The sequence below is a fragment of the Pristiophorus japonicus genome, unplaced genomic scaffold (assembly GCF_044704955.1).
Source record: "Pristiophorus japonicus isolate sPriJap1 unplaced genomic scaffold, sPriJap1.hap1 HAP1_SCAFFOLD_1305, whole genome shotgun sequence".
Lineage (NCBI taxonomy): Eukaryota > Metazoa > Chordata > Chondrichthyes > Pristiophoridae > Pristiophorus > Pristiophorus japonicus.
This window is the reverse complement of record NW_027250973.1, coordinates 22,608-45,107: the sequence shown is the minus strand read 5'-3', so window position 1 is coordinate 45,107 and position 22,500 is coordinate 22,608. Positions and strand designations below refer to the sequence as shown.

General features: G+C 53.1%; 1 protein-coding gene across 1 annotated transcript in view; it reads left to right on the top strand.

The window, feature by feature from the left end:
- LOC139242380 (low-density lipoprotein receptor-related protein 1-like) overlaps positions 1-22,494 on the top strand; it is a gene marked incomplete at its 5' end in the record, with an annotated part of 55,541 nt that extends 33,047 nt beyond the window's left edge. The window contains 6 exons of the mRNA XM_070870325.1: positions 2,058-2,229; positions 9,191-9,295; positions 11,147-11,211; positions 13,767-13,860; positions 21,506-21,650; positions 22,329-22,494. Coding sequence (XP_070726426.1) covers positions 2,058-2,229; positions 9,191-9,295; positions 11,147-11,211; positions 13,767-13,860; positions 21,506-21,650; positions 22,329-22,469 — 722 coding nt within the window. The remainder of the gene's footprint in view (positions 1-2,057; positions 2,230-9,190; positions 9,296-11,146; positions 11,212-13,766; positions 13,861-21,505; positions 21,651-22,328) is intronic.
- Positions 22,495-22,500: the final 6 nt, after the last annotated feature.

Below are 22,500 nucleotides of genomic sequence, written 5' to 3'. Positions count from 1 at the left end.
TCTCTCTGTGTGAGTGTCTCTCTGTGTGAGTGTCTCTGTCTGTGTGAGTGTCTGTCTCTGTCTGTGTGAGTGTCTGTGTCTGTCTGTGTGAGTGTGTGTCTGTCTGTGAGTCTCTGTCTGTGTGAGTCTGTGTCTGTGCATCACTACGTGTGAGCGTGTGTCTCTCTGTCTCTGCACATCTCTACATGTCTGTGTGTGTGTTTCTGTCTGCGCATCTCTACGTGTGTGTGCAACGCGTTTTTCTGGAGTGAGGGCTCGAACCCATAACTCCTAGGCGAGACACGGGGAGGGAGGAGGCGAGACACGGGGATGGAGGGAGGGAGGGAGACCGGGAGGGAGGGAGACCGGGACGGAGGGAGGGAGGGAGACCGGGACGGAGGGAGGGAGGGAGACCGACACGGAGGGAGGGAAGGAGACCGACACGGAGGGAGGGAAGGAGACCGACACGGAGGGAGGGAAGGAGACCGACACGGAGGGAGGGAGGGAGACCGACACGGAGGGAGGGAGGGAGACCGACACGGAGGGAGGGAGGGAGACCGACACGGAGGGAGGGAGGGAGACCGACACGGAGGGAGGGAGGGAGACCGACACGGAGGGAGGGAAGGAGACCGACACGGAGGGAGGGAAGGAGACCGACACGGAGGGAGGGAAGGAGACAGACACGGAGGGAGGGGGGGAGGGAGACACGGAGGGAGGGGGGGAGGGAGACCGACACGGAGGGAGGGGGGGAGGGAGACCGACACGGAGGGAGGGGGGGAGGGAGACCGACACGGAGGGAGACGGGGAGGGAGGGAGGGAGACGGAGGGACGGACCGAGAGAGAGGTAGTGGGATAGACAGAGGGACAGACAGGAGGATGGACAGACACACACTGAACCACGGCAGACCGGGAATGTCTCGGCTCGGTCACTAAACAGATTTGTTTGTAGCGAGCTGTGACCGTAACTGATGGGGGATTTAATGACTCGATCCGGGAATATCGAGGGTGATGTTACAGATCGAGCTCACGAGGATTCTCCTGTGCCCTGTGGGCCGTGCTCACGACCCAGTAATCGCAACGTTAACAAAATATTTCAAGGCTATAATTCATCACTGAACGCCTGGGAGGTTTAACAACATCCCGATCTTGCTGTGTGTGTGCAAAGTGACGGCTGAATCTGGGATCCATGTGCAAAGCATGTTTGGTGATGCTGGCAAAACGAAACGCGATACTCAAACATCTTGCGAAGGAATCTTCCTCCAGGCGAGAGATCCCGAGATGGGGGGGCAATTGAAAGGGAGCCTTGCAGAACTTGCCAAAGCACTTTACAGCCAATGAAGTACTGTGTTGTCACGGTTATAATGTCAGAGAGGCAGCGGCACTCCCTCAGTACTGCCCCTCCGACAGTGCGGCACTCCCTCAGTACTGCCCCTCCGACAGTGCGGCACTCCCTCAGTACCGCCCCTCCGACAGTGCGGCGCTCCCTCAATACTGCCCCTCCGACAGTGCGGCACTCCCTCAGTACTGCCCCTCCGACAGTGCGGCGCTCCCTCAGTACTGCCCCTCCGACAGTGCGGCGCTCCCTCAGTACCGCCCCTCCGACAGTGCGGTGCTCCCTCAGTACTGTCCCTCTGACAGTGCGGTGCTCCCTCAGTACTGTCCCTCCGACAGTGCGGCGCTCCCTCAGTACTGTCCCTCCGACAGTGCGGCGCTCCCTCAGTACTGCCCCTCCGACAGTGCGGCACTCCCTCAGTACCGCCCCTCCGACAGTGCGGGACTCCCTCAGTACTGCCCCTCCGACAGTGCGGCACTCCCTCAGTACTGCCCCTCCGACAGTGCGGCACTCCCTCAGCAGTGTCCCTCCGACAGTGCGCGCTCCCTCAGCAGTGCCCCTCCGACAGTGCGCGCCCCCTCAGCAGTGCCCCTCCGACAGTGCGCGCTCCCTCAGTACCGCCCCTCCGACAGTGCGGCGCTCCCTCAGCAGTGCCCCTCCGACATTGCGCGCTCCCTCAGCACTGCGCCCTGAAGCGTTTTCGAGCCTTGCCTCACCCTCTCCCGATGATCTGTCCCGGTTCCAGGTCGGTGCGATGACTACTGCCTGAACTCGGGAAAGTGTCGCCTGACGGAGGAGAACGTCAAGGAGTGTGTCTGCACAGCCGAGTTCGAGGGGCGCCGGTGTGAGATGGACAAATGTGATCGCTGCAAGGGGGGTCCTTGTACCGTCACAAGCGGTGGCAGTGTCCTCTGCAAGTAAGTCCGCCTGAAAAGTATTTGCCTGTGAAATTCGATGTCCATCAGAACATAAGAAATAGGAGCAGGAGTCGGCCATTTGGCCCCTGGAGCGTTTGATATAAAACGATGGTGGTGATATAATGGGGCACAACCATTGCTTTGGAGATGGTAGTCGTGAGTTCCATGCAACCTACACCTGCACCGTTACGACATTTATTGACTGTCGGGAAGCAGAAAGCCACAAAAAAAAACCATCGTTGGCCTTTCTATGCGAGCCGGTCACATGGCTAAAATGGGCCAATCGAATTGGGAGAAAAGTTCAACGCGGTGGCCATGTTGGATTTTGCTCACCATTTCAAGAACGAGTTATAATACTGAACGAGTAACACTGCAGGCCATTAATGAACAAGCCATGCAGGGTTCTTTAAGTGCACACGGCATTGGGAACATGAACGAGATCTAGCCCACTCCGCCATTCGATGAGATCATGGCTGTAATGTATTTGCTTCATGGGTTCTTTGCTTAAGAATTCATAGCCACACTATTGCTATTAAGAACTAGTTGGTTTATTAGCAAAAGGTTTAACATAAGAAATAGGAGCAGGAGTCAGCCATTTGGCCCCTCGAGCCTGCTCAGCCATAAGATCATGGCTGATCCGATCATGGACTCAGCTCCACTTCCCTGCCCGCCCCCCAATCACGCTACACATTACTGGTTCATCTACCATGTTAGAAACATAGAAACATAGAAAATAGGTGCAGGAGCAGGCCATTCAGCCCTTCTAGCCTGCACCGCCATTCAATGAGTTCATGGCTGAACATGAAACTTCAGTACACACTTCCTGCTTTCACGCCATACCCCTTGATCCCCCGAGTAGTAAGGACTTCATCTAACTCCCTTTTGAATATATTTAGTGAATTGGCCTCAACTACTTTCTGTGGTAGAGAATTCCACAGGTTCACCACTCTCTGGGTGAAGAAGTTTCTCTTCATCTCGGTCCTAAATGGCCTACCCCTTATCCTCAGACTGTGACCCCTGGTTCTGGACTTCCCCAACATTGGGAACATTCTTCCTGCATCCAACCTGTCCAAACCCGTCAGAATTTTAAACGTTTCTATGAGGTCCCCTCTCACTCTTCTGAACTCCAGTGAATACAAGCCCAGTTGATCCAGTCTTTCTTGATAGGTCAGTCCCACCATCCCGGGAATCAGTCTGGTGAATCTTCGCTGCACTCCCTCAATAGCAAGAATGTCCTTCCTCAAGTTAGGAGACCAAAACTGTACACAATACTCCAGGTGTGGCCTCACCAAGGCCCTGTACAACTGTAGCAACACCTCCCTGCCCCTGTACTCAAATCCCCTCGCTATGAAGGCCAACATGCCATTTGCTTTCTTAACCGCCTGCTGTACCTGCATGCCAACCTTCAATGACTGATGTACCATGACACCCAGGTCTCGTTGCACCTTCCCTTTTCCTAATCTGTCACCATTCAGATAATAGTCTGTCTCTCTGTTTTTACCACCAAAGTGGATAACCTCACATTTATCCACATTATACTTCATCTGCCACGCATTTGCCCACTCACCTAACCTATCCAAGTCACTCTGTAGCCTCATAGCATCCTCCTCGTAGCTCACACTGCCACCCAACTTAGTGTCATCCGCAAATTTGGAGATACTACATTTAATCCCCTCGTCTAAATCATTAATGTACAATGTAAACAGCTGGGGCCCCAGCACAGAACCCTGCGGTACCACCTGTTCTCAACCACCTGCCCCATCGTGGATCCCCCGAACCCAACTGGCCCCGTGCTGGACATTGCTCGAAAGGTTGGAGGTGCTGGGTCTGTTTTCTTTGGAACAGAGGAGGCTGAGAGGAGACCTGATTGAGGTGTATAAAGTTATGACCGCATACCGTTTTGATCTCCATATTAAAGGAAGGATAGGAACAGAAATTAACAGCGCAGAAGGAGGCCATTCTGGCCCATCGTGTCCGTGCCGGCCGACACAGAGCCACTCGGCCCTCGGTCAGCAGCCCTGAAGGTTACATATAAACCCACGAACAATGACGGAAAGGCAAAGAGCACCCAGCCCGACCAGTCCGCCTCACACAAATGACACCCCTTATACTGAAACATTCTACACTCCACCCCAACCGGAGCCATGTGATCTCCTGGGAGCGGCATGATCGTATTAAATGGCGGAGCAGGCTCGAGGAGCCGAATGGCCTACCTCTGCTCCTATTTCTTATGAGGGGGCCTAGATAGAGTGGATATGAAGGACCTATTTCCCTCAGCAGAGGGGTCAACAACCAGGGGGCATAGATTTAACGTAATTGATAGGAGGTTTAGAGGGGAGTTGAGGGGGATATACTTGCATTGGAGGCAATTCAGAGAAGGCTCACTCGGTTGATTCCGGAGATGGGGGGGTTGATTTATGAGGAAAGGTTGAGGAGGTTGGGCCTCTACTCGTTGGAATTCAGAAGAATGAGAGGTGATCTTATGGAAACGTATCAGATTATGAGGGGGCTTGACAAGGTGGATGCAGAGAGGATGTTTCCACTGATGGGGGAGACTAGAACTCGGGGGCATGGTCTTAGAATAAGGGGCCGCCCATTTAAAACTGAGATGAGGAGGAATTTCTTCTCTCAGAGGGTTGTAAATCTGTGGAATTCTCTGCCCCAGAGAGCTGTGGAGGCTGGGACATTGAATATATTTAAGGCGGAGATGGACAGATTTTTGAGCGATACGGGAGTGAAGGGTTATGGGGAGCGGGCGGGGAAGTGGAGCTGAGTCCATGATCGGATCAGCCATGGTCGTATTAAATGGCGGAGCAGGCTCGAGGGGCCGAATGGCCGACTCCTGCTCCTATTTCTTATGTTCTTCTGTACTTTTGAGGGGCCTGGATAGGAAGGACCTGTTTCCCTTGGTAGAGGGGTCAACAACCAGGGGGCACAGATTGAAAGTAATTGGGGGGAGGTTTAGAGGGGATTTGAGGGGAAATGTTTTCACCCAGAGGGCGGTGGGGGTCTGGGGTGGAACTCACGGCCTGAATGGGTGGTAGAGGCAGAAACCCTCACCACATTTGGATGTGCACTTGAAGTGCCGTAACCTACAGGGCTACGGACCCAGAGCTGGAAAGTGGGATTGGGCTGGGTAGCTCTTGGTCGGCCGGCACGGACACGATGGGCCCAAATGGCCTCCCTCCGTGCTGTAAATTTCTGTGATTCTGTGAAATCCTTATGAAGACCAATATTTCTCAGTCTCTCCCAATTAAAAAAAAAATGTGTATATATATAATATATTCTGCTTTTCCTGTTCTCCCTACCAAAGTGAATAACCTCCCACATTATACTGCATCTGCCACCAACTTGCCCACTCGCTTAACCGGTCTATATCCGACTGCGTCTACCTCACTGCTTGCTTTCCCGCCGAGCTTTGTATCGCCAGCAAGAAAGGAGGTGCACGAACAGAGAGACCTGGGACTATGTGTGCACAAATCGTTGAAGGTGGTAGGGCAGGTTGAGAAAGCGGTTAAAAAAGCTTACAGGATCCTGGGCTTCATAAATAGAGGCGTAGAGTACAGAAGGTGGAGAAATTATGAAGAAGAAACAGGAGCAGGAATCGGCCATTCGGCCCCTCGAGCCTGCTTCGCCATTTAATACGATCATGGCTGATCCGATCATGGACTCAGCTCCACTTCCCCGCCCGCTCCCCATAACCCTTCACTCCCTTAGCGCTCAAAAATCTGTCTATCTCCCGCCTTAAATATATTCAATGTCCCAGCCTCCACAGCTCTCTGGGGCAGAGAATTCCACAGATTTACAACCCTCTGAGAGAAGAAATTCCTCCTCATCTCAGTTTTAAATGGGCGGCCCCTTATTCTAAGACCATGCCCCCTAGTTCTAGTCTCCCCCATCAGTGGAAACATCCTCTCTGCATCCACCTTGTCAAGCCCCCTCATTATCTTATACGTTTCGATAAGATCGCCTCTCATTCTTCTGAATTCCAATGAGTAGAGGCCCAACCTCCTCAACCTTTCCTCATAAGTCAACCCCCTCATCTCCGGAATCAACCGAGTGAACCTTCTCTGAACTGCCCCCAAAGCAAGTATATCCTTTCGTAAATATGGAAACCAAAACTGCACGCAGTACTCCAGGTGTGGCCTCACCAATACCCTGTATAACTGTAGCAAGACTTTCCTGCTTTTATACTCCATCCCCATCAACCGAGTGAACCTTCTCTGAACTGCCTCCAAAGCAAGTATATCCAAGTATAAAGTTCCAACTGTCGCAGGACAGAGAGTGGAGAGCACCAGTTCCCACTGTCACAGGACAGAGAGTGGAGAGCACCAGTTCCCACTGTCACAGGACAGAGAGTGGAGAGCACCAGTTCCCACTGTCACAGGACTGGAGAGTGGAGAGCACCAGTTCCCACTGTCACAGGACAGAGAGTGGAGAGCACCAGTTCCCACTGTCACAGGACAGAGAGTGGAGAGCACCAGTTCCCACTGTCACAGGACGGGAGAGTGGAGAGCACCAGTTCCCACTGTCACAGTTCAGAGAGTGGAGAGCACCAGTTCCCACTGTCACAGTTCAGAGAGTGGAGAGCACCAGTTCCCACTGTCACAGTTCAGAGAGTGGAGAGCACCAGTTCCCACTGTCACAGGACAGAGAGTGGAGAGCACCAGTTCCCACTGTCACAGGACAGAGAGTGGAGAGCACCAGTTCCCACTGTCACAGGACAGAGAGTGGAGAGCACCAGTTCCCACTGTCACAGGACAGAGAGTGGAGAGCACCAGTTCCCACTGTCACAGGACAGAGAGTGGAGAGCACCAGTTCCCACTGTCACAGGACAGAGAGTGGAGAGCACCAGTTCCCACTGTCACAGGACAGAGAGTGGAGAGCACCAGTTCCCACTGTCACAGGACAGAGAGTGGAGAGCACCAGTTCCCACTGTCACAGGACGGGAGAGTGGAGAGCACCAGTTCCCACTGTCACAGGACGGGAGAGTGGAGAGCACCAGTTCCCACTGTCACAGGACAGAGAGTGGAGAGCACCAGTTCCCACTGTCACAGGACAGAGAGTGGAGCGCACCAGTTCCCACTGTCACAGGACAGAGAGTGGAGAGCACCAGTTCCCACTGTCACAGGACAGAGAGTGGAGAGCACCAGTTCCCACTGTCACAGGACAGAGAGTGGAGAGCACCAGTTCCCACTGTCACAGGACAGAGAGTGGAGAGCACCAGTTCCCACTGTCACAGGACAGAGAGTGGAGAGCACCAGTTCCCACTGTCACAGGACAGAGAGTGGAGAGCACCAGTTCCCACTGTCACAGGACAGAGAGTGGAGCGCACCAGTTCCCACTGTCACAGGACAGAGAGTGGAGAGCACCAGTTCCCACTGTCACAGGACAGAGAGTGGAGAGCACCAGTTCCCACTGTCACAGGACAGAGAGTGGAGAGCACCAGTTCCCACTGTCACAGGACAGAGAGTGGAGAGCACCAGTTCCCACTGTCACAGGACGGGAGAGTGGAGAGCACCAGTTCCCACTGTCACAGGACAGAGAGTGGAGAGCACCAGTTCCCACTGTCACAGGACAGAGAGTGGAGAGCACCAGTTCCCACTGTCACAGGACAGAGAGTGGAGAGCACCAGTTCCCACTGTCACAGGACAGAGAGTGGAGAGCACCAGTTCCCACTGTCACAGGAGCAATCCAGTCGTGCCCCGGTAACTGCCCCCAAGGGAAGTGGAGTGGGGAAATTGCACTCCGCTTCCATTGAGGGGGGGTAAGGCCAATTCTGGGGCGGGAGCAGGACTTCCACGCTGGGGGCTAACATTCCATCCCCAGAAGGTTACCGCCCCCAAGATGGGAGCCTGTGCGGGGAGGCAGAGGGAAGTGGAGGGGAGACGGGGGCGGGGGACGGAGGGGAGAGTGATGGAGGTGGGGGGGGAGAAACCCAGGGCGGGGGATAGGATGGGCCACATTGCAGTGGAGGTCTGGGAGGGGGGGGGTTGTTGGAGGGGCGGGCCTGGGGGCTCTGTGCCTCGGTGCGGGACTTCTTCACTCGGGGAGTTGTTGGCCTGTGGGGTTCCCTGCCGCGGAGAGTTGTTGATGCCAGTTCATTGGATGTGTTCGCGAGGGAGTTGGATGTGGTCCTTGCGGCTGGGGGGGGTCGGGGGTTGTGGGGGGGCGGGGGGAGGTGCTGGGGTGAATGATCAGCCATGATCTTGTTGAATGGCGGTGCAGGCTCGAAGGGCCGAATGGCCTGTTCCTGCACCTATTTTCTATGTTTCTATCCTTTCGTAAATATGGAAACCAAAACTGCACGCAGTATTGAACCTGTATAAATCACCGGTTCGGCCCCAGCTGGGGTATTGTGACCAATTCTGGGCCCCGCACTGTAGGGAGGGTGTGATGGGCCTTGGAGAGGGTACAGAGGGAGATTGACCAGAATGGTCCCAGGGGGAGGAGGGACTTCAGTGACGTGGGGAGACTGGAGAAGCTGGGGTTGTTCTCCTCGGAGCAGAGAAGGTTGAGGGGAGATTTGATCGAGGGGTTCACAATCACGAGGGGGTCTGGACAGAGTAGAGAGAGAGAAACCGTTCTATGTTTCTATGTTCCCATTGGTGGAAGGGTCGCGAACCAGAGGGACACAGATTTAAGGCGACTGGCAGAAGAACCAAAGGCGACACGTTGGAAAAACTTGTTTCCCGCAGCAAGTGGTTAGGATCTGGAATGCGCTGCCCGAGAGGGCGGGGGAGGCAGACTCAATCGTGGCTTTCAAACGGGGAGTTGGATAAGTGTCTGAAGGATAAAGATTTGCCGGGATACGGGGAAAGGGCGAGGGAATGGGACTGGCTGAGGTGCTCCTGCAGAGAGCCGGCATGGGCTCGACAGGCCGAATGGGATCCTCCTGTGCGGTAACTGTTCTCTGATTCTGTGCAGAATGTAACTTGTGTCTTTTCCGATATAATCACAGTTGTACCGACGGCAAGATCGGTCCCAGCTGTCTGACCTGCGCCGATTACTGCCAGAACAACGCTGTCTGTGAGATGAATGAAAGGACAGAGTTACCTGAGTGCAGGTGAGCAACTTTACGAAACTAAATCCTTCTGTCGTGGGTAATGGGCTCGAGGGGCTGAATGACCTCCTCCTGTTCCTAATGTAACAGGCTCGAGGGGCTGAACGGCCTCCTCCTGTTCCTAATGTAACAGGCTCGAGGGGCTGAATGACCTTCTCCTGTTCCTAATGTAACAAGCTCGAGGGGGTGAATGGTCTCCTCCTGTTCCTAATGTAACAGGCTCGAGGGGCTGAACGGCCTCCTCCTGTTCCTAATGTAACAGGCTCGAAGGACTGAATGGCCTCCTCCTGTTCCTAATGTAACAGGCTCGAGGGGCTGAATGGCCTCCTCCTGTTCCTAATGTAACAGGCTCGAGGGGCTGAATGGTCTCCTCCTGTTCCTAATGTAACAGGCTCGAGGGGCTGAATGGTCTCCTCCTGTTCCTAATGTAACAGGCTCGAGGGGCTGAATGGCCCCCTCCTGTTCCTAATGTAACAGGCTCGAAGGACTGAATGGCCTCCTCCTATTCCTAATGTAACATTAGGGGGGGTTACCTTATGATGATGGATTGAGTAGACTGGGTCTTTACTCGTTGGAGTTCAGAAGGATGAGGGGTGATTTTATAGAAACATTTAAAATAATGAAAGGGGTAGACAAGATAGAGGCAGAGAGGTTGTTTCCACTGGTCGGGGAGACTAGAACTAGGGGGCACAGCCTCAAAATACGGGGGAGCCAATTTAAAACCGAGTTGAGAAGGAATTTCTTCTCCCAGAGGGTTGTGAATCTGTGGAATTCTCTGCCCAAGGAAGCAGTTGAGGCTAGCTCATTGAATGTATTCAAATCACAGATAGATAGATTTTTAACCAATAAGGGAATTAAGGGTTACGGGGAGCGGGCGGGTAAGTGGAGCTGAGTCCACGGCCAGATCAGCCATGATCTTGTTGAATGGCAGAGCAGGCTCGAGGGGCTAGATGGCCTGCTCCTGTTCCTAATTCTTATGTTCTTACTAATGTTGGGGAAGTCCAGAACCAGGGGTCACAGTCTAAGGATAAGGGGTAAGCCATTTAGGACCAAGATGAGGAGAAACTTCTTCACCCAGAGAGTGGTGAACCTGTGGAATTCTCTACCACAGAAAGTTGTTGAGGCCAATTCACTAAATATATTCAAAAATGAGTTAGATGTAGTCCTTACTACTCGGGGGATGAAGGGGTATGGCGAGAAAGCAGGAATGGGGTACTGAAGTTGCATGTTCAGCCATGAACTCATTGAATGGCGGTGCAGGCTCGAAGGGCCGAATGGCCTACTCCTGCACCTATTTTCTATGTTTCTATGTAACATGCTCGAGGGGCTGAATGGCCTCCTCCTGTACCTAATCTAACAGGCTCGAGGGGCTGAATGGCCTCCTCCTGTACCTAATCTAACAGGCTCGAGGGGCTGAATGGTCTCCTCCTGTTCCTAATGTAACAGGCTCGAGGGGCTGAACGGCCGCCTCCTGTTCCTAATGTAACAGGCTCGAGGGGCTGAATGGCCTCCTCCTGTACCTAATGTAACAGACTCGAGGGCTGCATTTCGGATGAGACATCTGCTCTCTCGGGTGAATGTAAAAGATCCCACGGCCACTATTTGGAAGAAGAGCAGGGGGATATCTCCCCGGTGTCCTGGGGCCAATATTTATCCCTCAATCACTAAAACAGATGATCTGGGTCATTTATCACATTGCTGTTTGTGGGAGCTTGCTGTGCGCAAATTGGCTGCCGCGTTTCTGACATTACAACAGTGACTACACTCTAAATGTACTTCATTGGCTGTAAAATGCTTTGTGGCGTCCTGAGACGGTGAAAGCTCCTGATTAAATATAATTATTTCTGTTTTTAGATGTGTCGCTGGTTGGACCGGACCACAGTGTGACATGTTAGAATCACAGGCCGCCATGGGTACAAGTATGTATCGCTTTCTCCATTCACTGGCTTCATTCATTCATGGGAAGCAGTAGCAGGACATTTGGAAAAGCGTAATTCAGTCAGGTAGAGTCAGCATGGATTTATGAAGGGGTAGTCATGTTTGACAAATCTGCTGGAATTCTTTGAGGATGTAATGAACAGGATGGATAAAGGGGAACCAGTGGATGTGGTGTATTTGGATTTCCAGAAGGCATTTGACAAGGTGCCACATAAAAGGTTACTGCACAAGATAAAAGTTCACGGGGTTGGGGGTAATATATTAGCATGGATAGAGGATTGGCTAACGAACAGAAAACAAAGAGTCGGGATAAATGGGTCATTCTCGAGTTGGCAATCAGTAACTAGTGGGGTGCCGCAGGGATCAGTGCTGGGACCTCAACTATTTACAATCTATATTAATGACTTGGAAGAAGGGACCGAGTGTAACGTAGCCAGTGAATCAGTCTAGTGAACCTTCTCTAAACTGCCTTCAAAGCAAGTATATCCTTCCTTAAATACGGAAACCAAAACTGTACGCAGTATTCCAGGTGTATTCCAAAACCCTGTATTGCTGACGATACAAAGATGGGAGGAAAAGCAATGTGTGAGGAGGATATAAAAAATCTACAAAAGGACATAGACAGGCTAAGTGAGTGGGCAAAAATTTGGCAGATGGAGTATAATGTTGGAAAGTGTGAGGTTATGCACTTTTGGCAGAAAAAAATCAAAGATCAAGTTATTATTTAAATGGAGAAAGATTGCAAAGTGCCGCAGTACAGCGGGACCTGGGGGTACTTGTTGCATGAAACACAAAAGGTTAGTATGCAGGTACAGCAAGTGATCAGGAAGGCCAATGGTATCTTGGCCTTTAATGCAAAAGGGGATGGAGTATAAAAGCAGGGAAGTCTTGCTACAGTTATACAGGGTATTGGTGAGGCCACACCTGGAGTACTGCGTGCAGTTTTGCTCTCCGTATTTACGAAAGGATATACTTGCTTTGGAGGCAGTTCAGAGAAGGTTCACTCGGTTGATTCCGGAGATGAGGGGGTTGACTTATGAGGAAAGGTTGAGGAGGTTGGGACTCTACTCATTGGAATTCAGAAGAATGAGAGGTGATCTTATCGAAACGTATAAGATTATGAGGGGGCTTGACAAGGTGGATGCAGAGAGGATGTTTCCACTGATGGGGGAGACTAGAACTAGGGGGCATGGTCTTAGAATAAGGGGCCGCCCATTTAAAACTGAGATGAGGAGGAATTTCTTCTGAGGGTTGTAAATCTGTGGAATTCACTGCCCCAGAGAGCTGTGGAGGCTGGGACATTGAATATATTTAAGGTAGAGATAGACAGATTTTTGAGCGATAAGGGAGTGAAGGGTTATGGGGAGCGGGCGGGGAAGTGGAGCTGAGTCCATGATCAGATCAGCCATGATCATATTAAATGGCGGAGCAGGCTCGAGGGGCCGAATGGCCGACTCCTGCTCCTATTTCTTAAGTTCTTATTAATAAATGTTTAACAATCACACTACACATTACCATTTCATCCACCAGGCTCTCAACCACCTGCCCCATCGTGCATCCCCCGAACCCAACTGGCTGGGGTTTTATTGAGCCTTGTGAACATCACATGACTGGCTAAGCCACTCCCAACTCAACAGCTCTACCAAGCAGTGAGCATACTCATGGGGGCATAAATTACAGCTGCCTCCTGCGCTGTACCATTCGATGATTGTATAATTTGGCTGCCTGAGGAAAAGAGTGTTCGAAGACCAGGCCCTCAAATCCACCAGCAAGCTCATGGTCTACAGGGCTGTAGTGATACCCGCCCTCCTGTATGGCTCAGAGACACGGACCATGTATAGTAGACACCTCAAGTCACTGGAGAAATACCACCAACGATGTCTCCGCAAGATCCTACAAATCCCCTGAGAGGACAGACGCACCAACGTTAGCGTCCTCGACCAGGCCAACATCCCCAGCATCGAAGCACTGACCACACTCGACCAGCTCCGCTGGGCAGGGCCACATTGTCCGCATGCCCCAGACACGAGACTCTCAAAGCAAGCGCTCTACTCGGAACTCCCTCACGGGCAAACGAGCCAAAGGTGGGCAGAGGAAACGTCACAAGGGACCACCCTCAAAGCCTCCCTGATAAAGTGCAACATCCCCACCGACACCTGGAAGTCCCTGGTCCAAAGACCAGTCCGCCCTAAGTGGAGGGAGTGCATCCGGGAGGGCGCTGAGCACCTCGAGTCTCATCGCCGAGAGCATGCAGAAACCAAGCACAGGCAGCGGAAGGAGCGTGCGGCAAACCAGTCCCACCCTCTCCTTCCCTCAACGTCTATCTGTCCCACCTGTGACAGGGACTGTGGTTCCCGTATTGGACTGTTCAGCCACCTAATGACTCGTGTTTAGAGTGGAAGCAAGTCTTCCTCGATTCCGAGGGACGGCCTATGATGATGATCATTCTATGATTGTATAATTTGTAATATTGTTCAATGAGTGTGCCTTTTCCCTTAAACTTAACATTTTTCCCCCAATTTTATCTCAATTTCAGAAACTGCATCAATAATTGTACCAATTATTATCCTCATACTTCTAATCCTCCTGGCTATTGGTGGCGTATTTTGGTATAAACGACGAACACGGGGGTAAGTGTCAATGAATTACATCAAATTTCTCAGCACAGAAACAGGCCATTGGGCCCACCACTCCGTGCCGGGGTTAAACTCCACACCAGCCCCCTCTCACCTCTCTCCATCTCACCCCATCACCATATCCCTCTATCCTTTCTCCCTCATGTGTTTATCAAGCTTCCCCCTTAAATCCATCAATACTATTCGCCTCAACCCCTCCCTGTGGCAGTGAGTTCCACATTCTCACCCCGCTCTGGGTAAAGAAGTTTCTCCTGAATTCCCCATTGGATTTATGAGTGACTATCTTATATTGATGGCCCCTAGTTCTGGTCTCCCTGACAAAGGGAAACATCTTCTCTATGTCTACCCTATCGAACTCTTTCATCATTTTAAAGACCTCTATCGGGTCAGTCCTCAGCCCTCTCATAGCTAGAGAAAAGAGACCCAGCCTGTTCAATCCATCCTGATAGTTATAACCCTCTCAGTTCTGTTATCATACTTGTAAATCTTTCTTTTTCACCTTCTCCAGTACCTCTACATCTTTTTTTGTGTCATATGTCGACGAGAACACCAAGTGTGGTCTAACCCAGGTATATGGAGACCAGAACTGTGCACGGTGCTCCAAGTGTGGTCTAACCCAGGTATATGGAGACCAGAACTGTGCACGGTGCTCCCAGTGTGGTCTAACCCAGGTATATGGAGACCAGAACTGTGCACGGTGCTCCAAGTGTGGTCTAACCCAGGTATATGGAGACCAGAACTGTGCACAGTGCTCCCAGTGTGGTCAAACCCTGGTATATGGAGACCAGAACTGTGCACGGTGCCCCAAGTGTGGTCTAACCCAGGTATATGGAGACCAGAACTGTGCACGGTGCTCCAAGTGTGGTCTAACCCAGGTATATGGAGACCAGAACTGTGCACAGTGCTCCCAGTGTGGTCTAACCCTGGTATATGGAGACCAGAACTGTGCACAGTGCCCCAAGTGTGGTCTAACCCAGGTATATGGAGACCAGAACTGTGCACGGTGCTCCAAGTGTGGTCTAACCCAGGTATATGGAGACCAGAACTGTGCACAGTGCTCCCAGTGTGGTCTAACCCTGGTATATGGAGACCAGAACTGTGCACGGTGCTCCAAGTGTATTTTTTTGCAGGTTTTTTTTAAAGGCCTTATTTAATGCAGAACCATCTTTCTGTGGGGAGTATCTGTGTGTAGGAGGTACATTAATGGAGTGTTCAACTTGTGTTGATTTTAGTGATTTAACAAAATGCCACTCCACAATTGTATGGTTTGCTCTGAGGTTGATTGCATTTCCAAGTGTCTTTTTTTATGACCAGTGAATGGAGAGGGTCAGAGGCTGGGTATTCTGTGACCAGTGTCTCACCTCCCGACTCCCCAAAGCCTTTCCACCATCGACAAGACACAAGTCAGGAGTGTGAGGGAACACTCCCCACTTGCCTGGATGGTGCAGCTCCAACAAACACTCGAGAAGCTCGACACCATCCAGGACAAAGCAGGCCGCTCGATGGGCCACGCTGCCCACCACCTCCAACACTCACTCCCTCCACCACCTCCAACACTCACTCCCTCCACCACCTCCAACACTCACTCCCTCCACCACCTCCAACACTCACTCCCTCCACCACCTCCAACACTCACTCCCTCCACCACCTCCGCACCGTGGCTGCAGTGTGCACCGTCTACAAGATGCACCGCGGCAACTCGCCAAGGCTTCTTCGGCAGCACCTCCCAAACCCGCCACCTCTACCCGCCTCGAAGGACAAGGGCAGCAGGTCCATGGGAACACCACCATCTCCACGTTCCCCTCCCAGTCACACACCATCCCGACTTGGGAATATATCGGCCGTTCCTTCATCGTCGCTGGGTCACAATCCTGGAACTCCCTCCCTAACAGCACTGTGGGAGCACCTTCACCACACGGACTGCAGCGGTTCAAGAAGGAGGCTCACCCCCACCTTCTCAAGGGGCAATTAGGGATGGGCAATAAATGCCCGGCCTTGGCCAGAGACGGTCACAAGAATATAAGAAATAGGAGCAGGAGTCGGCCATTCGGCCCCTCGAGCCTGCTCCGCCATTTAATACGATCATGGCTGATCCGATCATGGACTCAGCTCCACTTCCCCACCCGCTCCCCATAACCCTTCACTCCCTTATCGCTCAAAAAATCTTTGTCTATTTAAATATATTCAATGTCCCAGCCTCCACAGCTCTCTGGGGCAGAGAATTCCACAGATTTACAACCCTCCGAGAAGAAATTCCTCCTCATCTCAGTTTTAAATGGGCGGTCCCTTATTCTAAGACCATGCCCCCTAGTTCTCGTCTCCTCCATCAGTGGAAACATTCTCTCTGCATCTACCCTGTCCAGACCCTTCAAGAATTGTATACGTTTCAATAAGATCACCTCTCATTCTTCTGAACTCCAATGAGTAGAGGCTCAACCTACTCAACCTTTCCTCATAAGTCAACTCCCTCATCTCCGGAATCAACCGAGTGAACCTTCTCTGAACTGCCTCCAAAGCAAGTATATCCCTTTCGTAAATACGGAGACCAAAACTGCACGCAGTACTCCAGGTGTGGCCTCACCAATACCCTGTATAACTGGAGCAAGACTTCCCTGCTTTTATACTCCATCCCCTTTGCAATAAAGGCCAGATCATCCCATGGACTATGTACAGCACTGGTGAAGTACCACCAATGCTGCCTCCACAAGATCCTGCAAATCCATTGGCAGGATTCGCGCACCAACGTTAGTGTTCTCGCTCAGGCCAAGATCCCCAGCGTAGAAACATAGAAAATAGGTGCAGGAGCAGGCCATTCGGCCCATCGAGCCTGCACCACCATTCAATATGATTATGGCTGATCATTCCCTCAGTACCCCATTCCTGATTTCTCTCCATACCCCCTGATCCCTTTAGCTGTAAGGGCCACATCTAACTCCCTTTTGAATATATTTAGTGAACTGGCCTCAACAACTTTCTGTGGTAGAGAATTCCACAGGTTCACAATTATCTGGGTGAAGAAGTTTCTCCTCATCTCGGTCCTAAATGGCTTACCCCTTATCCTTAGACTGTGACCCCTGGTTCTGGATCTCCCCAACACCGGGAACATTCTTCCTGCATCTAACCTGTCCAATCCCATCAGAATTTTATATGTTTCTATGAGATCCCCTCTCATTCTTCTAAATTCCAATGAATATAAGTCCAGTCGATCCAGTCTTTCTTCATATGTCAGTCCTGCCATCCCGGGAATCAGTCTGGTGAACCTTCGCTGCACTCTCTCAATAGCAAGAATGTCCTTCCTCACATTAGGAGACCAAAACTGTACACAATATTCAAGGTGAGGCCTCACCAAGGCCCTGCACAACTGCAGTAAAACCTCCCTGCTCCTATACTCAAATCCTCTCGCTATGAAGGCCAACATGCCATTTGCCTTCTTCACCACCTGCTGTACCTGCATGCCAACCTTCAATGACTGATGTACCATGACACCCAGGTCTCGTTGCACCTTCCCTTTTCCTAATCTGTCACCATTCAGATAATAGTCTGTCTCTCTGTTTTTACCACCAAAGTGGATAACCTTACATTTATCCACATTATACTGCATCTGCCATGTATTTGCCCACTCACCTAACCTGTCCAAGCATCGAAGCACTGTTCACACTCGATCAGCTCTGATGGACGGGCCACGTTGTCCGCAAGCCCAATGCGAGACTCCCGAAACAAATGCACCAACTCTGGGCACCAACACAGCAAACAAGCCCCAGGAGGGCAGAGGAAATACTTCAAGGACACCCTCCAAGCCTCCTTTGGAAAAAAACTGCAAGTTCCCCATCTTGGGAGTCCCTGGCCGCTCAAAGTGGAGGAGTAGCATCCGAGAGGGGGCCGAACACCCGAGTCTCTTCACTGGGAGCAGATGGAAGCCAAGCGCCAACAGCGGAAGGAGTGTACGACGATCCAGGCCCCTCCAACCACCACCTGCCCCACCCGTGACCGAGACGGTGGGACCCGCATTGGGCTCATCAGTCACCTGAGAACTCGGTGTTAGTGTGGGAGCAAGTCATCCTCGACTCCGAGGGAATTGCCTCAGAAGACGACAGTCGGATGGTTTTGCTGACAACCTTTGTAATTGTGAGCTTACAAGGTCGAAGAAGGCCCTTGTACATGGCCTTCGACCTTACAAAGGCCTTTGACACTGTTAACCGCGAGGGTCGATGAAGCGCCCCCAAAAGTTTATCACCATCCTCCGCCTGCTCCACAATGACATGCAAGGCCGTGATCCTGACCAACGGATCCGTCACTGACCCAATCCATGTCCGGACCGGGGTCAAACAGGGCTGTGTCATCGCTCCAACCCTCTTCTCAATCTCCCTCGCTGCCATGCTCCACCTCACAGTCAACAAGCTCCCCGCTGGAGTGGAACTAAACTACAGAACCAGTGGGAAGCTGTTCAACCTTCGCCACCTCCAGGCCAGGTCCAAGATCACCCCAACCTCTGTCGTTGAGCTACAATACGTGGACGATGCCTGCGTCTGTGCACATACAGAGGCTGCACTCCAGGATATAGTCGATGTATTTACTGAGGTGTATGAAAGCATGGGCCTTACGCTAAACATCCGTAAGACAAAGGTCCTCCACCAGCCTGTCCTCGCCGCACAGCACTGCCCCCCAGTCATCAAGATCCACGGCCCGGCCCTGGACAACGTGGACCATTTCCCATACCTCGGGAGCCTCTTATCAACAAGGGCTGACATTGACGACGAGATTCAACACCGCCTCCAGTGCGCCAGTGCAGCCTTCGGTCACCTGAGGAAAAGAGTGTTCGAAGACCAGGCCCTCAAATCCACCACCAAGCTCATGGTCTACAGGGCTGTAGTGATACCCACCCTCCTGTATGGCTCAGAGACACGGACCATGTACAGTAGGCACCTCAAGTCACTGGAGAAATACCACCAACGATGTCTCCGCAAGATCCTGCAAATCCCCCGGGAGGACAGACGCACCAACGTTAGCGTCCTCGACCAGGCCAACATCCCCAGCATCGAAGCACTGACCACACTCGACCAGCTCCGCTGGGCAGGGCCACATTGTCCGCATGGTTCCCCCAGACACGAGACTCCCCAAAGCAAGCGCTCTACTCGGAACTCCTTCACGGGCAAACGGGCCAAAGGTGGGCAGAGGAAACGTTACAAGGGACTACCCTCAAAGCCCTCCCTGATAAAGTGCAACACCCCCACCGACACCTGGGAGTCCCCGGCCCAAAGACCAGTCCACCCTAAGTGGAGGAAGTGCATCCGGGAGGGTGCTGAGCACCTCGAGTCTCGTCACCGAGAGCGTGCAGAAACCAAGCGCAGGCAGCGGAAGGAGCGTGCGGCAAACCAGTCCCACCCTCCCCTTCCCTCAACGTCTATCTGTCCCACCTGTGACAGGGACTGTGGTTCCCGTATTGGGCTGTTCAGCCAACTAAGGACTCGTGTTTAGAGTGGAAGCAAGTCTTCCTCGATTCCGAGGGACTGCCTGTGATGATGATGATGATGAGTGTAGGGAACGCGGCAGCCAATTTGCGCACAGCAAGCTCCCATTCATAGAAATGTGATGACCAGATAATCTGTTTTTAGTGGTATTGGTAGAGCAATAAATATTGACCAAGACTGTGGTCTTCTAAACAGTGGCCACGGGATCTTTTATGGTCACCCAAGAGGGCAGACAGGGCCTCAGTTTAATGTCTCTTTCGAAAGACGGCCCCTCCGACAGTGCAGCACTCCCTCAGTACCGCCCCTCCGACAGTGCGGCGCTCCCTCAGTACTGCCCCTCCGCCAGTGCGGTGCTCCCTCAGTACTGCCCCTCCGCCAGTGCGGTGCTCCCTCAGTACTGCCCCTCCGACAGTGCGGCGCTCCCTCAGTACCGCCCCTCCGACAGTACGGTGCTCCCTCAGTACCGCCCCTCCGACAGTGCGGCGCTCCCTCAGTACCGCCCCTCCGACAGTGCGGCACTCCCTCAGTACCGCCCCTCCGACAGTGCGGCACTCCCTCAGTACCGCCCCTCCGACAGTGCGGCATTCCCTCAGTACCGCCCCTCCGACAGTACGGCGCTCCCTCAGTACCGCCCCTCCGACAGCGCAGTACGGCACTCCCTCAGTATCGTCCCTCCGACAGTGCGGCACTCCCTCAGTACCGCCCCTCCGACAGTACGGCGCTCCCTCAGTACCGCCCCTCCGACAGTGCGGCGCTCCCTCAGTACCGCCCCTCCGACAGTGCGGCGCTCCCTCAGTACTGCCCCTCCGACAGTGCGGCGCTCCCTCAGTACTGCCCCTCCGACAGTGCGGCGCTCCCTCAGTACTGCCCCTCCGACAGTGCGGCGCTCCCTCAGTACTGCCCCTCCGACAGTGCGGCGCTCCCTCAGTACTGCCCCTCCGACAGTGCAGCGCTCCCTCAGTACTGCCCCTCCGACAGTGCGGCGCTCCCTCAGTACTGCCCCTCCGACAGTGCGGCGCTCCCTCAGTACTGCCCCTCCGACAGTGCGGCGCTCCCTCAGTACTGCCCCTCCGACAGTGCGGCACTCCCTCAGTACTGCCCCTCCGACAGTGCGGCACTCCCTCAGTACTGCCCCTCCGACAGCGCAGTACGGCACTCCCTCAGTACTGCACTGGTGGCCTGTCAGCCTCAAATCTCTGAGACTTGTGACTCCGAGGCGAGAGAGAGATCTGCCCGCTGAGCCATGATTAACTGTGTAACTGATCAATGGTCGTATCGAGCTGTCAATCTCGCGCGGGTTACACTTTACACAGCCTGTGTAGCCCATTACTATTAGAGGCAGTAAACTGCGATTAAAATCAGACCCATTACTGTTTGTCGGAGTGCTTTTTATTCCCGGCACGTGTCTCCCGAGTGGTGCAGCCTGAGATTTATTATTCGCAGGGGTACTGAGGGTGTGCAGATTGGAATATAAATAGTCGAGGGTCAGGAGGGTCACGCTTATTTCTGCACACCAAGGTGGCTCGACTTTCTCGCGCTGCAAGTGACAGATGTTTTTACACCTGACAGATTTATAAATGTTCTACTGACAGCTTCTCCAGAATAAGGGGCCGCCCATTTAAGACGGAGATGAGGAGGAATTACTTCTCCGGATCAGTGGAATTCTCTGCCCCAGAGAGCTGTGGAGGCTGGGACATTGAATATATTTAAGGCGGAGATAGACAGATTTTTGAGCGATAAGGGAGTGAAGGGTTATGGGGAGCGGGCGGGGAAGTGGAGCTGAGTCCATGATGGGATCAGCCATGGTCGTATTAAATGGCGGAGCAGGCTCGAGGGGCCGAATGGCCGACTCCTGCTCCTATTTCTGATGTTCTGATGAAGTTTGTCCGCCTTTGACATTAGTTTGCTTTTGATAAAGTGATTGTCACGTTCGGTTTCTTTGCGGCTTGTTGCCCCGCAAATGCGCTATGTCTTGACCCTATAGGGGCTGCAGTATTTTCCACACACGTCCAGGTACTGTGTAAATGTGGTGAGGGTTTCTGCCTCGATCACATTTTGAGACAATGGGTTTGTGTTATGGCGGTCCTCAATAAGTGGCTGTATTTTGCAAGGGTGCATTTTTTTTGCAGGTTGCTCTGTATTTATTCATTCCCTGCCCCTTTCCATTTCAGAGCGAAAGGGTTTCAGCACCAGCGGATGACCAATGGGACGATGAACGTGGAGATCGGGAACCCGACGTACAACATGTATGAGGCTGAACCAGACGATGGGGCCGGAGAGCTTCTCGATGCAGACTTCGCCTTAGATCCGGATAAGGTAAGGTCACAAACCTGGGTAGCTCCGCACTGTCGGAGGGGCGGTACTGAGGGAGGGCAGTACTGAGGGAGTGCTGCACTGTCGGTGGGGCGGTACTGAGGGAGTGCCGCACTGTCGGAGGGGCAGTACTGAGGGAGTGCCGCACTGTCGGAGGGGCAGTACTGAGGGAGCGCCGCACTGTCGGAGGGGCAGTACTGAGGGAGTGCCGCACTGTCGGAGGGGCAGTACTGAGGGAGCGCCGCACTGTCGGAGGGGCAGTACTGAGGGAGCGCCGCACTGTCGGAGGGGCAGTACTGAGGGAGCGCCGCACTGTCGGAGGGGCAGTACTGAGGGAGCGCTGCACTGTCGGAGGGGCGGTACTGAGGGAGCGCCGCACTGTCGGAGGGGCAGTACTGAGGAAGTGCCGCACTGTCGGAGGGGCAGTACTGAGGGAGTGCTGCACTGTCGGAGGGGTGGTACTGAGGGAGTGCTGCAGGGGCAGTACTGAGGGAGCGCCGCACTGTCGGAGGGGCAGTACTGAGGGAGTGCTGCACTGTTGGAGGGGCAGTACTGAGGGAGTGCTGCAGGGGCAGTACTGAGGGAGCGCCGCACTGTTGGAGGGGTGGTACTGAGGGAGTGCTGCAGGGGCAGTACTGAGGGATGGCCGCACTTTGCTCACCCCTCTCTCTTCCTCCGCAGCCCACCAACTTCACCAATCCCGTCTACGCCACGCTGTACATGGGAGCACACAGTAGTCGGAACTCCCTCACCAGCACGGACGAGAAGAAGGAGTTGCTTTCTGCCAGCGGCGATGATGACATGGGTGACCCTCTGGCGTAGAGCACGGAAGCTCAAAGTCCCGTGGTCCGTT